At 41.4% G+C, this 17,338-nt stretch overlaps 1 protein-coding gene across 1 annotated transcript; it reads right to left on the bottom strand.

Annotated features, from left to right (window-relative positions):
- Nucleotides 1–1,396: 1,396 nt before the first annotated feature.
- umodl1 (uromodulin-like 1) lies at nucleotides 1,397–16,656 on the bottom strand. The gene is made up of 20 exons (XM_044041967.1): nucleotides 16,526–16,656; nucleotides 16,047–16,289; nucleotides 15,612–15,770; nucleotides 13,398–13,525; nucleotides 12,821–13,007; nucleotides 10,962–11,102; nucleotides 9,692–9,910; nucleotides 9,066–9,323; nucleotides 7,594–7,706; nucleotides 7,262–7,481; nucleotides 6,891–7,028; nucleotides 6,418–6,809; nucleotides 6,206–6,336; nucleotides 6,116–6,160; nucleotides 5,515–6,025; nucleotides 5,268–5,413; nucleotides 4,828–5,064; nucleotides 2,950–3,106; nucleotides 2,760–2,844; nucleotides 1,397–2,173 (listed from the first exon to the last, which is right to left on the bottom strand). The coding sequence occupies exons 1-20, from the start codon at nucleotides 16,584–16,586 to the stop codon at nucleotides 1,986–1,988; spliced, it is 3,759 nt and encodes a 1,252-aa protein (XP_043897902.1). The 5' UTR covers nucleotides 16,587–16,656; the 3' UTR covers nucleotides 1,397–1,985.
- Between the last annotated feature and the right edge of the window lie 682 nt (nucleotides 16,657–17,338).

The raw sequence follows: 17,338 nt of genomic DNA, 5'->3' as shown, positions 1-17,338 counted from the left end.
TATGTCTGTATTACCAAACCATTAAACACAAAATTATGAAAAATGTCAGTAAATAAAAGATACCAGAAGATATTAGTGATCTTTAGTCCATATTAATAACAAAAACTGGACTTCTGTTACACTTTTTTGCCAACTTGTATATCCTTGTTATTGTGCTGTCCTCCAGGACACAAATGTGTCTAAACACTATAGAAACCTACTCTAGACTCTCTCTTTCATTATTTAAAATGGGGAGACAGTCAACCCTGACCTACATAAGCAATTTACTTCCACAAGTATTATTCCATCACTGAGTTAGACTTGTGTGAGTCACGTGACAGGTGACCAGGAAGCAAGTCTGTGTCTCCAGACAGTGTCATTACTCTGAAGATTACGGTCCATTACATGAGCTGCTCTATAACGACACAATAAATAAATGAGTTACGACCCGAGTTAGCGAGGGAGTGAAAGCCTTTGGAGACGCACACATGCATTCTTGTATGGCATCCTTGGTGAGGACACTCCTACATGACCTTTAACCCAACCCTGACCTAAACCCAGTTTTCTAACCCTAACCCTAAAGTGTCCTCGCAAAGATTCTCCTGTTTTTCAAGAAATAGATGGATGAGAGGAAGAGGAGGACACACAGATCATGTTACAGCTATTCTGAGCTATTATGAGGAGTGGAAAGTGGAAAAGCTCATTTCTCCTCCAGTGCACCCTCCTGATCCCCAAAGGCAGACTTATCATTTCAGGACTCACTCCACAGACATGTTTCTCTGTGTGCATTGAAGTTGAAGCTCATTTATTTGTCATATAATAATAATAAAAGCCTCCAAGTTCACGCTTTTGAACTGAACTGGTTCCCCCGCTCTCCCTCTTTCTCTCTCTCTCTCTCTCTCTTAGCCCACTATGATCGCCGTAACCCCCTCCCTCCTTCTATCTATTATTCCCTCCATCCCTACACTGGGCTGTTGCCATGGAGACAGGTTGCCAAGCCTCAGACAGTGGGCCAGAATGGGTTAATTAGGAGGCGGGGAATTCACAGCCCTCCAGCTGGTTGTAAGCCATCCTTTACCATTCTCCAGGGACGTCCCCCTTAAAGAGGAAGAAAAAGAAGCCTCTGCTGTTTAGTATTCAGTCCCTTCATCGTTGATCAGGCGCTTATGACCCTGTCGTCAACAATGTGGGATTATGGGAAAAGTGTGTGTGCACGTGAATGGCATAGAGGAGATTTTTAGCACTCGTGTGATTAGAGGAAGATTCTGATTGTCCTCCGTCTCCACCTACAACATGTGAAACAAATCTTTTTCCTCCTGTTCACACAGTAAACAGATTGTCTCTGTACATGGAAGGAAACCATTTTCCACTGACTTTTAGAGCCCAAGGAATTGTGCCAACAGCGCCCCCACGTGGCTGCATTCACACATAGCATGTTTATTGTCGCAACACAAGTACAGCAAAAGTGTGCAAAAGTGAAAACAGAGTAATTATGTAAAGATGTGAAATGGTTTGAAATAGCAGCTAAAAGGAAATGAACAGTATTGTAACTTTGTGGCGGTTGTATTGCATGAATATCACCATTTATACACGTTCATATTCTAAATGTAGTTCAGAAAACCCTCCATTATCCATTATATTCTTTGAAATGTCTAAACATTCATGATGAAAACATTCAAAACTCATCATAGGAAAAAAAAATACACATTTGAACATATTCCTAAATATATCTGTAGTCATATATCTGTACTTATTTGACATTGTGGTTTAAAATTTAATTATAGTTTTTAAAATCTTGGACATATATGTACATCAGGGTGATAAAATGTAAAAATAATTTGTATTTAATCTTTAGTTAATTCATAAAGTGCAAAGATTTGCAAGATTTGATTAGGACTTCTGTGTGCATGGCTCAGCAGTGACACCTCGTGGCAACTGTACTATAATGTATTTACTGCTGTAATTTTTCCAATTGTGTGACTTCTCTTTTAAATGCTGCTGCTGCACTATGTGTTAAAGTTAAGGTAGGTGAAGGTCTCCTGCTTGGGTTTGACATTGAAGTTGTAGTGTCCAATGCGGTTCCTCTGGTAGTAGAAGAGGCAGACGAAAGCAATGATGAAGAAGAGGGACAGACCCACTCCCAGACAGGCGAAGCCAATGATATGAGCAGTCTCATATTCTTGCTCAAAGGGTTCTGCAAGAAATTTAGTTTAGAGGTTCACTAAGTCACTAAAATTAGTAAAAAGGAGATCAAAATGACATTATATTCATATATAACATGTATGCTGACAAAAATATACAATTAAATGATCTTATTAGTGTAACATGAGAATAAACAGTTGTTTATTTTTTTACCACGAACAAGTGTGGTCTGCTATTGCCAGTTTTTCCAGACTGAAATAAATACCCTAGCCCAGGAAAATCACAAATACTGTTCTACTGTATATATCAGGGTATATCAGGGAGCTGAGGTCGTCTTATCTCTCGCTCCGTCTTAATCTATTTTCAATGCCAGTGTGTGAAGTATATGTGAGGAAGAGGAGGATGATGAGAGGACAAATGATCTTATTGGGAATAAATCTGCCTCCTGTGAAAAGTCTGTAGCTGACTTTGCTCGGCCTAACGTTTGTAATAATGTTTCAGAAATGACAATTCTCCGGTTTGATCGTCTCTGATAGTACTGCTTGACAGAGCCTGTTTTCAGGTGAATGATGCAGCATCATCATCTGTCCATGATAAAAACAAACCTGTAAAAGGCAACACTGTAAATAATTACTCACGTTGAAATAATTTGAACAGAGGTCCAGTGGTACTAACAGATGATCCGACCGTTTTTGAAGATCGAGCCGTTCTTTGCTGACAGTCCTGCAAGAAATCACGAGCAATTGTGAGGAAGGAGGGCCTGCATATTATTATTATTATTATTTGAAACATCCTGAACATGTGGTGTTTTGCATAGGTTGCACTCACAGGCACACAAGTGTCTGATCCAATCTGCACACAGATGTGGACCTGACAGTGCAGATAGATCACGTTCAGGTCGACGATGGAGAAAATCTGCACAGACACGCGGGACGTGCTGGAGTTCCCATTGCTCAACACTTTGGTGAATGAGTTAAGAGGGCAACTGTGGGAAAACAAGCAAGCAACAGGGAAGAAAGAAATAAAGAAAGAAAGAAAGAAAGAAAGAAAGAAAGAAAGAAAGAAAGAAAGAAAGAAAGAATGAATAATTTCATAATAATTAGTATTAGGGCCAAACAAAAAAGAAAAAGAAAAGAAAAATATTTTGCGAATAATAGTCGTAATATTATGAGAATAAAGTTTTGTATCTTAATTTCATTTCATTTGAAAAGTTTCTCATTTTGTGTTACATGTCGGCAGATAGATTTGCTAGTCATGTTTGTTTTGGAAGTCACATTTTTGTCATTTCCTGTTTTACTTTGGTGAGGGTTTAGGGTTTCCTGTGGGTCTGCACTTCGTCTCCCATGTCCTCGTCTTGTCTGATTACCTTGAGTGTTTGCACCTGGTGTCATTCCCTGATTGTCAGCACCTGGTCCCTTTTCCCTTTCCCCTTCTTAAGTCACTCATTTCCCTTTGTCCGTTTTTTCGTCTCCATGTTCATCGATACCTTGTTCATGTTAAGAGCGTAGAATCAAGTTGATACAGTTTTTTGTTTTCATGTTAAGAGTTTTGATCCAAGTTGATCCAGTTTTCGTTTCCAGTTTATAGGTTGGTTTTTCCCCTTTTCTCTTGCCTTTGGGCATTCTTTTATTTTCGTGTTTCTGAATAGCGTTTTTGCTCTTGCCTTCGCCATTCTTTTTGACAGAGCAATAAAGCCTCCTATTTTGATTTCACTTATCTGACTCATGCATCTTGAATCCAAGCTCTGTGGTAAAATTCCTGACATCTTGTCGCAGGTTGCAAGTTTATTTTTTCAATATTTAATATATAATGTTTATTTTTTTAATATAAGTTTATTCTCGAAAGAATAAAGTAAGCAAAAATCATGAAAAGAAGATGTAAACAGAATATTTAGAGTATTTGGATTTTAAATGTAGTTTTTTTTTTAATTTTGCACTGGACATTTAGCTTTTATCTGTTCTGAACATTTTAAACCACGGTTTGTACTTCCTTTTGTGTTACTTTTGTTGTTCAGCACTTTGCAGTGTTCCTATTTTATTTTGTACCATGATTGTGTAACTAATTCAATCTACTTTCTGTTCATGCCTGTTGTGTTTTCCTTGATTGCACACTCTGTCAGATTTGTCAGTGTGTCAACAGGGATTTTCCTCATTTGTTTTATTTTTCTTCTGTACCTTGACTTTGCCTTCTTCCCTCTTGGATACATGTGCATGATGTATCTGACCTGGTCAGTTTATCTGAATATGACCAAGACAATAGACTAATATCTATATTTATAATCCATATACATTTTCATAGTGTTGAGCTATGCTTTCAAGATGAGAATATTTGACCACTGTTCATGCAAGTGTAATGTTTGACTTATCATGATTAAAACATATCATCATTATTATTATTATTATTATTATTATTATTATTATTATTATTATTATTATCATCATAGGCTGATTACAGCTCATGAATCAGAGCACGTGTTCTCAACCTTTTTTAGTGCATGAGTCTATTTTTAGGTCTTCAAGCAAACCCAGCAATTACAGTGTTGTCATGGAAATGTGAGCGCTGGCTACATGGTATTTTATTCAGAAAAGCACGAGGAGAGCTTCATGTTGATTATATGGAAAAATCTTTTGAAAAATCTTATGATGCACGGAGAACACATTTATAACTCTTGTCTCAATTATTCAAAATAAAATTACAGAAACAGACCCGTTCTCCAGGAAGGGGACTCCCTGAGGATCTGCAGGACTGGGTGTAGAAGTGGCCCAGCACTTGTTGATGACCACTTTAATCTGCTCTGAGGACGTGTTCAGGCTGACCTCCACCACCACCTGCTCCTCCGCGGACAAGCTGTAGTTGTTCGGTAGAGGCGCCGTACCATTCATCAGCTGCACCCTCACTTGGAATGACCCCAAGCCCACGATGACATCTTTGATCATGTCATATCTGGAGGTGGATGCAAAACAAAATTTATAAATTCACCTGGAACTATTGTAAAAAAAAAAAGCTAAATATTCACAATAATTTTTTTATTAAATTTCATAGAGTTTCTAAGTTTATCAGACAGTCAGACCTGGCAGAGCTAATAGTTCTGTTTCAGTGTGTCATACTGTGTTTGTCGTCATGACAGTATGTGAAGCGTGTCATACCCAGTGGAGCCGAAGTCAGCAGAGATGACCATGCCTTTCGGGTAGGTGCACATGACGGGCAACTCCAGCTGAACTGTGGGTGCCTCCTCCCTGTCGTTTGCCATGGTGTTGAACAGGGTTACATATGCTGTATAGCAGGTTTCATTCTAAAATAACGAACATTGGAAAGCAGTTTGAACTTTATGGAGCGTCAGCTTTAGCGAAAAAAGGACTAGCATGCAAGGACAAATTCAAAAATAAATCTCACTTGCACAAGCCTGGTGTCACACTCGTCCCAGGCCACGGTCAGCTGCGCATGGGTGGCATTGCCGCCATTGACACCACATTGCGGCAAGCCCAAATATAAGTCACTTTCCCTGACTTTGTGGTCCTGAAGAAAATCTCTGGCAACTGTCACAGTGATATCAGCGACCCTGCAGCGCACTGAGATGTCCCCCGACATTGAGGTGGTTCTCCGGACATTGGTTATGGTAGTGATGTTGGTGGATGGAGAAGAAGTAATGGATGTCATTGCAGTACTGGTCAGTATTGGGGGGGCAGAGGTGGTTGTTAGGGACAGAGTGGTGGTTGTGGTGGTCGTGGTGGTTATTGGGGTTGTGGTTGTGGTTACTGGGGCTGCTGTGGTGGTTGCTGCCACAGAAGTGGTGCTAACGGGGGTAGCGGTGGTAGTTACAGGGGCTGTAGAAGTGGTTATTGGAACAGTAGTGGCAGTTATTGGGGTGGTGGTGACGGTAACTGGGGCAGTATTGACGGTAGTGGTGGTTATTGGGGTAGTGGTGGCAGTATTGGGGTAGTGGTGACGGTAGTGGTGGTTATTGGGGTGGTGGTGACGGTACAGTATTGTAGTGGTGGTTATTGGGGTGGTGGTGACGGTAACTGGGGCAGTATTGACGGTTGTGGTGGTGGTGGTGGTGATGGTAACTGGGGCAGTATTGATGGTAGTGGTGGTTATTGGGGTGGTGGTGACGGTAACTGGCACAGTATTGACGGTTGTGGTGGTTATTGGGGTGGTGGTGATGGTAACTGGGGCAGTATTGATGGCAGTGGTGGTTATTGGGATGGTGGTGACGTAACTGGGGCAGTATTGATGGTAGTGGTGGTTATTGGTGGTAACGGTAACGGTTGTGGTGGTTATTGGGGTGGTGGTGATGGTAACTGGGGCAGCATTGATGGTAGTGGTGGTTATTGGGGTGGTGGTGATTGTTACTGGGGCGGCAGTGGTAGTTAATGAAGCAGTCGTGGTGGTTATAGGGTTAGTCGTGATTGTTCTGTCAGTAGTAGTGGGTATTGGGGTGGCGGTGGTGATAACTTGGGGAATAGTAATGGTAGTGGCTGTTACTGGAGCAGCAGTGGTGGTTATTGGGGCAGTAATGATAGTCGTGTCAGTGTTTGCAGTGGTAGTTGTTGGGGGATTAGTGGTGGTTGTTGTCGGGGTTAAAACTGGGTCACTGGTTGATTGTGTCATTAGAGAGATAAGTGTACTAACTGTAGAAGATATTGTGGGTGTCACTGATGGTGTTATTGTCTCCGGGGTTGTAATGGCTGCACAAGACAAGATATCCTGGTTAGAAAATGCAAAAACATCCTTAATCTAATCTAACACTTAATCAATCCAACACTTACATGTACACACTCGTCCAGGCCGGTCTGGGTTGTTGTCTGTATATCCAGTCTTGCAGACACACGTGTAAGAACCCCAGGTGTTTGTACAATTAGCCCACTGGGAGCAGTCGTGACTGCCTGATGTACATTCATCAGAATCTACCAGAAGTAAGTTGGTAAGTTTTACTGTATGTATGAGGTTTACTGTATGAACAGTTTTACAGTTTCAAACAGAGTGAAAAAAGCAAGCCCAGGGTCTGAGTAAAGTAAACGTCAAGTTATCATACAGCTAGCTGGATACTTCCAGGTCACTGCGGAACTTTTTGTCATATACTGAGAAGAGTCAAGACTCAAAGAAAAATAACCTGGGCTTAAAAAAACACCAAACATACCGTTAATGCTTGTGTTGTTTTCATCCACAGTGTATTTGGAGCTGTTCATCAGGGAGTTTAGCAGAGCAATGGACACATTGCTGATGTTGTGGCTTTGACTGGGGCTGAAGACGAACTTGAAGTTGACCACCACACTGCCCCGTGAGAAGTTTGTGATCTCGATTCTCACCAGGCCTGAATCCACCATGGCCTTCATCTCTGGCGACAGAGACTCGTAGATCTATTGGCGACGAAGGAAACCACTGTGATACGTGTGTGATACGTGTGAGTTCAATTCTATTCAAAGCTTATATAATACTATCAATGGACCAACCCCTTTGTAACAAACCTACCTCCTCTTCAATACTTGTAGTGAGGTTGATGTAGGCCTCGCTGCTGGTGTTTTGCAGCTCAGGAGTGAACTCGACATTGGTGAGTCGAGCTGTGGCGTCAAGAGTCTGACAATCTAGAAAGAAAAGCTTTACTTGGTACAATAAACATATCTTCCACTACTAAATGTCAACCATCCATGGCCCTACTGGTGAAAGAAGGAGTTTTCTTTAACATGTATTAGCCACTAGGGCTTAGAACTGACGTCATCATGACTATTCATCCATCCACTTGTGAATTAAGGGTTGTAGGAGTCAGATTGAGTCACTATGGGCAGGTTATCAGAAAAGGCTGGGTATCGAACTTCATTGCCCTTGTGGTATTGTCCTTCCTCTGTATCAGCCTATATCAAAAATGTGTTGTCATTCTGTATCAAATTTCAGTACACCAGGAGTTAATCTCATCAGTGTCAGTGAGCCAGTAAACATGCAGTGCTCACGATTGGCTGTCTGCAGGCGTGCAGGAAGCAACATCCAGAGAGACGCTCATTCCCCAGAGGAGAAAGGAAGACAGGACTTACTATGTGTGTGTGAGTATGTTTGTGATGTGTTTAAAGAGGTTGGCACTTGTTATTTTACTGTAATACCTCATGTTTAGTTTACTATGCAGAGGTATCAAACTGGCGGTGCGCGGGTCACATGCAGCCCCCCGTTCAATTACATGTGGCCCACCACTTAATATCATGTTATAATGGAAACATGGCCCATGACCTCCTCTTCCTTTAGACATGACACGTGCGGTTGAGGTTGCCAGCGAGGCAATATAATACTGTATATAATTGCTGGCAATATCATCAAATATTTATCCCATTATAAAATGTATTGCAATCAACAAAAAAATGATATATATATGTATATATATATATATATATATATATATATATATATATATATATATATATATATATATATATACTAGCTTGTTTAGTGTTTTAATTTGTCCACGTCATTATTTTCTTAAATTTTAATCTATTTCTTTTATTTTTTGGGATCGTACATATGCTTTTATTACAAAGTATACATCATTCCATATCGAAAGAAAGACTTTTACTCGGTGAAATATCACCATGAATATCTTTAGTGCGATATCATGATGGAATATTGTGTTGTAATTTTAAGCTCATATTCTCAAACTCCTGCTGAATAATTGTTTTTTCCCTCCACTACTTTTCTCTAGACTCTTGACCAGACTAGCCAAGGTCATATGAGTTTGATACCCTCGTTTTAAAGTCTTTAATTAACTTAACTCCAATCACGTCTTTGGACTGTGGAGGGAAACTGGACAGTACAGAAAGGCCCCACACTGGGATTCAAACTGTGGACCTTCTTGCTGTGAGTTATTTACTCTAAGTTATGATCTCCTATCACAGAGCTGTTTGCAGAAACCCAAGCTTAATCATTAAATACAAACAGCCCAATCTCCAATCAACAGTTACCTGTCTTGACCAAAATAGCTAGGGCCATTCCTTGGCTCCCGCAGGCATGAGGCGTGACTGTGACATTGTAGAGGACTCCAGGTTCCAGTCCCCTCAACGCCTTCACGGTCTCATCGGTTTCCCAAGAATTGGTCACCACCGAACCCTTGCTTAGAACGACTAGGTAGGTCTGGTTGGTCTGAGACTGGCCGGACCAGTACACATCGAAAGAGGTTCCAGTGACGTTAGACGACATCAAAGAGGTGATGTTGGGAGGAGCTGGAGGACGGTGGTGGGTGTAGGAGAGAAGAGAGACAGGGACAGGAACAGTGAACTTTCTTTGTGGTTCACGTATCAGGAAATGTGGTTATATACATTTATACCACTCCCATGTCTGAGCAGGACAGGGAGCATTAGACTATACAAGCTAGAGCACTCACACTTAGTAGATGGGGACCTACTTTTTCAAGATGACAAAGCATTGTGACCCAATTCACACAATAAACCATGACAACAGCACATTTCGGCATAATATTAATATATCTATATATATACATAAATGAGTAGAAGGCTGTTAACTTGGCTCATAAATCATGATTTTGGGATCTGACACAGCCATTAGAAATCATTTAAAAAAAAAACCTCACAGCATGTGGTTGTCGGCAGAGGTGACTCCATGCTGGTATAAGGTGCAGTGCTCGTCCACAGTGGAGCATGAGATGAATCATAAGAGACGGAGCTTGGGTAATTCTGCACTGTAGTCATGCTGAACTCAGAGGAGTCGTCAGAGGCTGGGGTATAGTCTGTGTTCCCTGATGGAGCGTCAGTCACCGGGGTCTCTGTGTCGGTCCACAACTCATCTCCTGCTGCGAGCAAAGGGCAGAAATCCAACTGAGATTTAGTCAGTGGTCTTTATCCAGCGTACACGTGACATTTGTGTTCTTTAAAAAATATCTATCCAGTCCGTACGTCATAGTGTGGATTTTAAAGCCATTTATTTTATTCGTTCAACTCAGTTCCATTTACAACACCCACTGTACTTTCACTTTCACAGTGAGGACTCTTAGAAGGGTTTTCCATTAGTGTGTTTCATGCACATTTCTGTTTGCATTAAAAAAAACCACAACAAAAGGAAACAGATGAAGGAAGTGAAAAGTTTGACATTTCAATCAAAGGTGAACACAAACAAGTGCAATGGAAACAAGTTGAGGCCAACACTAAGAAATCACATGACTGAAGTGTCACTCAAACGTTCTCATTTCACACAACTGGAAGAAAGGGTGGAAATGCCAGATGAGGTGTGTGAGGACCGATGAGCACACCACAACATTACTATTCAAAATCACAAGACTCCACCCACCACTCGCAATTATCAGTCAGCCACTCCTAACCCCAACCCCTAAGTTATTACTTTGTTGCACAACTGCCTTCATTAAATCCAGAGTTATTGACAGAATCCTTTTTGCTTAAATGTAATAGTTATATGCCTTACCACTCTACGCCCCTAATGTTAATATTAACCAAAGGGTAACCCTACAAAGTGTTTACTAGAGCTGCAACTAATGATTATTTTCACAATCGATTAATCTGTCGATTATTTTCATATATTAATCATGTAACCATTGTTTTGTAACCAAACAGTTTTTAATGCTTTCTTTGTTATATGGAGCAAAGAAACCAGAAAACATTCACATTTAAGAAGCTAAAACAATCATGTTGTTTCATGTTTTAATCATGAAATAAGCCCTTAAACAGGCCTACTGGTGTGAATTTATTCCCTCAATATTGGCTCTAAACTTAACCCTAACGCTAACCTATCTGACCCTTACAATAACTTAAACCTAAACCCAACTTTGGCTTCACCTTTTAAACATGCCCTCACAGCATGACTTACACATGACACACACAAAGTCTCACTTGTACAATAGGCTCCGGGGTTGCTAGGATCAACATCGCTGTATCCCTGGCGACAGATACACTGGTAGGAACCCACTGTGTTGTTACAGTCAGCCTGAGGGGAGCACTGGGGGAAAGCAGACTCCACACACTCGTCTACATCTGCAAACACAGACAGACACGAGAACAGGTTGGACTGGGATTAACAGTACACTGTACATTCAGTTCTTGTTGTATAAGCAGTTGTATGCAGTTTTGCAACCTCTGATGCAAATTTACTTTCGAATCAAGTATTGCCACATTTTAGCCGGCTTACTATGAGCTGGAATACTTATTAATTACGGGCCACACGGTGGTGTAGTGGTTAGCACTCTCGCCTTGCAGCGAGAAGACCCGGGTTCGAGCCCCGGTTGGAACAAGGGCCTTTCTGCATGGAGTTTGCATGTTCTCCCCGTGTGTGCGTGGGTTCTCTCTTCCTCCCACAGTACAAAAACATGCAATGTGGGGATTAGGTAAATTGGACACTCTAAATTGACCATAGGAGTGAGTGTGAGCGTGAATGGTTGTTTGTCTCTAGTTGTGTGTGGCCCTGCGATGGACTGGCGAACTGTCCAGGGTGTACCCCGCCTATCGCCCGATGTAGCTGAGATTGGCACAGCACCCCCCGCGACCCTCTGGTGGAGGATAAAGCGGTTAGATGATGACTGACTGACTTATTAATTACATTCTGTCTGTTTCACCTTGATGCTCGTAACCAATAAATATTTCAGCCCTTGGTGAGACAGCGTGCAGGAGTTCTACTAGTTGTTCTCAGGTTGCAGGTTGAAATCCATCTGGGATGCGTAGATCCTATATTGGTGAACCGTCGTCCTGCTGAATGATTAAATGTCAAATGAGTTTTGATGGAATCTAGGGACACAATGTTCCGGTCGACCCCTGCACTCATCCTGTCAGCGGTGAGATCATCATTCAATCATCTGCTGGTCATGACGTCTTTGCCTCATTGTTGTCAGAGAAGCGTGTGTGCCCACACGCAGGATGATGTGCTTCTCAGACTCATTTGGATTTGTTCCGGTTTCCTCTGATGAGATAATTGCCTTTCATATCATCTGGGCGATAGATTTTATACCAGGTTTTTCTTCCTATTGACTGTTTTGTGCATGAACTACTGTAATAAATGTACAATAGTATATAGACAGAAAAAAGTACATATTGAGTGCTGGAGATGTTGGTGTTTTTTTTGCAGTAATGCTCATTAGTGTGTAGCTTATGGAATTTAACTCTTCGATGTCCCCTTTTCTTTGTATTGTTTAAAGTAATTTGTGAGAATTTGTGTAGCCAAATTTCCCCTTCAGAAGATTTCTCGTAAGGCTTTCTGGTAAAATCTTGAATCACCTGATCCTTTTCTGTTTCTAATTTCAAGGCTTAGTAATTATCATATAGGAGACTGACAATTATGACAGCACATTATCATTTTGGCATAAAAGGGGAAAGGACATTTTGCAGGGAAAAGGAAATGATCATGAGGGCAGTTTGATGTGTGTTTGAGGCGTGTTTTGCACGGTGGAGGACTTCTTACTGTGTCTTTTGTAGCAAGGATTGATTCATGATTAATATATGTGTGTGTGTGTGTGCGTTTGTGCGTTTGTGTGTGGTGTTATTTTCCGCTATTGCAGGAAACATCCCACAGATGACTGCCACTCATATAGAAGTGGTGGGAGAAAGAATCTGAGGTGTGACTGAGTCATTCTTTCCTGAACACCATGTTCTCGGCAAACATGAATCATTCTCGAAACGCTACAAGACTGTCATTTATCTGAAGGAGAGAAAGAAAGAAAGACAACAAGCACAGCTTCACAGTGGCAGTCGTGCCCGCTCACCTTCCACAGTTACAGTTGACACTTCTGGTATGTGTTTAAGAAGGAGATGCAGCTTTGATGAGACGTCGGACAGTGACAGAGTGGAGTTGCGGCCAATCAGCAGGGAGGTTGCGGTTCTGTACGGGTGCACGGGCCACGAGCTGAGGTAATAAACTGAAATGTCATCCGTCTGCAGTGCTCCAGTCACCTGTTGGTGATAGAAGCACAGAGACGTCAGTGTGAATTCATATACATAATAATATATATGATAGTTATAGACAATAGTTTTCTAAAAGTCACCTTCGTCAGCATTTATATCAGCATATCTACACTGCTGCACGTACATATGCTGTATATATTGTATCATTTTACACATTTAAATATGAAAACTTTAATTTTATATTGCATTGTTTTAAATTAATCTGCCTTCATCTTCACTGAAAAACATTCACTTGTATATAATTGTATACATTCTTGGCAATAAAACTGCGTGTGATCCTGATAAAGATAATGATAATAATCGTGGCATTGTCTTATTTGTCCTTTTAGAGACAGTGATATTTGGTATTATAGTATATTAGCAGTATATTTTTTTTACCATGGCTTGCAGTAGCCGTGTGTGATTAAGAAGTCCATTATCCTTCGACATCAGCTCCTGGTAATCTACCTTCACTGTCACTGTTACATTCAGACGGTATCCTCCAATGTAAGAATCATTTGCTGAGCCTTCAAAAGAAACAGTAAAAAGTTCAGTTCACCCAGGTCACAAAAAAGCCACATTTTCTCACTCGCACCTTGTGGTAAGAGAGTCCACCTAAGTTGTTTGTTCATAATAACATAACTTGTGCAGGAATTGAAATGGATTTAAGATTCTCCATTTTTCACAGTTTCACATTTGAATTGAGCGCATCCCAAAACTTCCAAGAAATGAACTACACAGACAAAAAATATATAAATCCGAGGTAAGAAATTAAAAAAAATCTACCTCATACAGTAGTTAACAGTCGAGTTTGGATTCATTTGCACTGGTTTTGCTGGATGGCTGCTGGGACAATCCCTTTATCACAGCAGTACACTGATTTGTAAAGATGCAATATGCAACATTCTGCCTTGTTTACGACATATAGGGGAAACATTTACACTTTTACATTTACTATGTAAATACTGTATAAAGCAGAGTACTAATGTCTTTAGAGTGAAAGTGATGTGACACTACTCCTCCTCCTCCTCCTCCTCTGTGAGTTGTTATAGGCCGCTGTTTTAGAAGCCAGTCCACCAGTTGCATTTGAGAACCGCAGGAAAAGCCACACCCTGTATATAAATATGCTGTGTTCAATTTGCTTGTTTACCATGTTCACAGGATGAGGACATTTGAACACTCCCCCCGTCACACTGATGCCCTGTAAACTCCAGTTCAGGAGGATGTCCTATATGAAGAATTATGAGTGTCCACCTGAACACTGCAACAGACACAACACAAGCTCTACAGTGGCCGAAAGTGGCTCAAATCATCCAAATGAGGGTGACTCTCCTGATATACTTCCAAAAAAGTTTTAGACAAGGAGATAGATGAGACCAGGGAGGTCTACGAGCTAAATAGGGCTCCAAACTGATTCTGAAGTCGCCCTTCTTCCCCTGGATTCAAAAATAACTCGATGCATGCGGGACCAGGTCATACTTTCCACAGCCGCATGTCCACACAGGCTGGCTCGGGTCCATGGGATGTAAATTTCTTCCTCCGCCTATTTGAGTGGCAGTGTGTGCTGACCATACATAGAGGGCACACCGAGCACACCTCCACTTCTCTCACAGACTATACACACATAAAAAGATAGTAACCATGGAAACTTGAGGCCCTACAATCAATTTAATTCAGCCCAATTCTGTATTTATGTATGTTTCTTTTTATGAAGAGATTAATTTTGTATCGTAAATAGTTTTTTTTGACAAACACTTTTATTTTGAAATTCTGTGAAATATCGTGACAAATATTGTTATTGTGGTATCATGATGGAATATCTTGACATTATTTTATTCTCATGTCACTCAACCTTACTGAACATTTGTGTTTTTCCCCCAAAAGGTTTGACTTTTTTTTTTCACACTTCTTGGCCCCTAGGTCACTTAAATTTGAGACCCCTGCTTTAGATTGTGCGAGGTCGTCAGCTGGTAACTGCACATGCACAACTAAGTGCTGAAATCATAAAAGGAAATACAAAACAGGACAAACTCCATGTAAAAGATTGTCACTACTGGAGTGGACTGTGACGCGGATTCTCTTTTACTATGAAGGGAACCACAGGCATGTACTGTATATACACATACTGCTCTCCGCAGACATGCAGCACTGACAGTGACCTGGCCCTTACATGTCTGCTCTCACTAGTGACCACCGAGAATAGACATGATAGCCTCCTGGCATTAGCTGTAACATTTGTCTAACATGAGCCTCATTATCATCAGGCGGTAAAGTGCAGTTCGGTTCACCACCATGTGGTTTGGAACAGAACACCCTCATCTGGCTTTTGTGTCCACTGCAGGCTGTGTGAGTTGGACAAGTAATTATGTTGCTATTTAAGCTACAAACAGTACATGGGGCTATGCAAGGTCAACCGCAATGACCAGTGATGCTCAAGTGTTGCATATTGAACCTTTACCTATGATGTTTCAGTGCTTTGCACTCAACCAACATTTCATCTGATGTACTGTCTCAAACAACCTGTCGAGCTGAAGGTTTGGGTAAATAGGTTATTTAGCACATGACTTTACCTAAATAAGAACAACACTCAATCAGGAATGCGTGTATACTAACTTTCAGGATGAGTACAGCGAGAGCGATGCAGTTTCTGACAGCATTTTTGCCAGCCTGGGCAGTCCATGTCCCACTCACAGTCCTCAGATCCAGGATAAAGTCCATCTGCAGTTGGACAGGTTCCTGGTTTGGCAGTGAATTCCCCACTCCTGTTTACAGCTTTATTCAAAGAAAAATAACATGTTGGAGACACCATACATTAGCAGCACTTTTATGTGGCAGCGCAATTCTGTGCTTCCATCTGGTGTCTCACACACAGCACTGTACACTCAAAGGTCACGCTGACTGCTTGTCTGTCCACAGCGCAAAATCTGATGATGTTATGTCACAAGATATTTACAAACCGATACTGAAATCCGGGAGCAAACAGAACAAGTTATGCCTTTCTAACGTCGTCACATGCAAACATGTATGAATGATGTGTAGCACACTCACGCAGGGCACAGTAACGACCGACTTGTACGTAGCCATCGCAGCACTTGGCAACCTGCATCACCACGGTCTTGTTCTCAGTCTTAGGGATCATCTTGTACAATGTGACTGTACATGTCTTCCAGGGGAGCCAGCCGCCACAAGGCTTTGCCTCGGTGTAGGAGACCATTTGCATCACCAGAAAACTCACCGACTTTGTCTCGTTGTGAAGACATAGATGGTAGCCAGATGCACACAGACTATATCCTGGAATAAAATATATTTTTTGGAAACGTTACCGTTTGCTTCTTTGGTTATCTGGCAGCATAACTGCATCGTGACATCTTGTATCACTCGCACTCCTCCTTGGTTGTGACTCACTTATTAAGAATAACACAATATGTTCGTCCTAAAAACTTTAAGTATCCTCATAAACACCATATTTCGCTCCATTTGGTTATGACAAAACATCTGTCTCATCTGCATATACAGTAAAGGCCTACCTTGTCCCCCACAGAGAGCCAGCAGAGCCGCAGCTGTCCAGATGGAGAGCATCCAACTCATATTTCACAAATCAGAATCTCTATTTTAGATGTAATAGCTGCATTGTGTGTGCATGTTTCTCTTTGAGATGATGCTAACCAACTGTTATCTGTTCAGGGTGTATTCAAAGACCAAATCCTCTGTGGCACTGTCTTTCTCCTCCCCTCGCTGCACCATCAGTCCCTCATGGACCAAACATTCATGGCAGCCAGAGGGTACGTATCAAATAAATATGAATATGAGGTGTTATATTGTTGTTGTGTGCTGCAATTTAAGGGGTCTAAGTATTTGATATGTGGAGTTGCTATGGTTTGCTGAGAAGCTAAAAAGTCTATTTTTACAAAGAGAAACGCCTTTGGTGGACATAGTTTTTACAAAGGGAAAAGCTTTGGCTTTATTCTTGCAGAATGACTAAGTTGTCATTTTAGCCCTTCTTTCAGCATAATTGGGATCAGTAAACATGTTTATGATGCCGGCAGGAAAAGAGAGAAGAGGGATGGGAGGAGTCAAAGTCCCCGATGACTTGGTTTCCACCGGGTTTCCACACAGGTAACCATGGCACTGCTCGCTATGCTGCTGGCATTAACAGTCTATGTCAGTCATTAATGTCAGGCAAGGGGGAGTGAGAACCTCCCTGCCAATTTCCCACATGTCTTCATCCGCATGATACAGAGGACCAGGAACATGCTGTGACTGTCGAAGTTCTGGGCTATAAAAAGACTGAATCAAGAGTCTGTCGTGATTTTTAAAACCAATGTGAGTTTACACTGCAT

The sequence above is a fragment of the Solea senegalensis genome, linkage group LG13 (assembly GCF_019176455.1).
Source record: "Solea senegalensis isolate Sse05_10M linkage group LG13, IFAPA_SoseM_1, whole genome shotgun sequence".
Classification (NCBI taxonomy): Eukaryota; Metazoa; Chordata; class Actinopteri; order Pleuronectiformes; family Soleidae; genus Solea; species Solea senegalensis.
The sequence above is the reverse complement of the archived record's forward strand: the minus strand, read 5'-3'. Positions and strand labels throughout refer to the sequence as shown.

Coding starts and splice junctions, on each gene's coding strand:
- umodl1 (XM_044041967.1), bottom strand. CDS start 16,586: ATGAGTTGGATGCTCTCCATCTGGACAGCTGCGGCTCTGCTGGCTCTC. Junction 9,324..9,691: donor TCTGCCGACAACCACATGCT/GTGAGGTTTTTT, acceptor ACCGTCCTCCAG/CTCCTCCCAACATCACCTCT. Junction 6,026..6,115: donor ACCACCACCCCAATAACCAC/CACTACAATACT, acceptor CCCAATAACCAC/CACTACCGTCAATACTGCCC.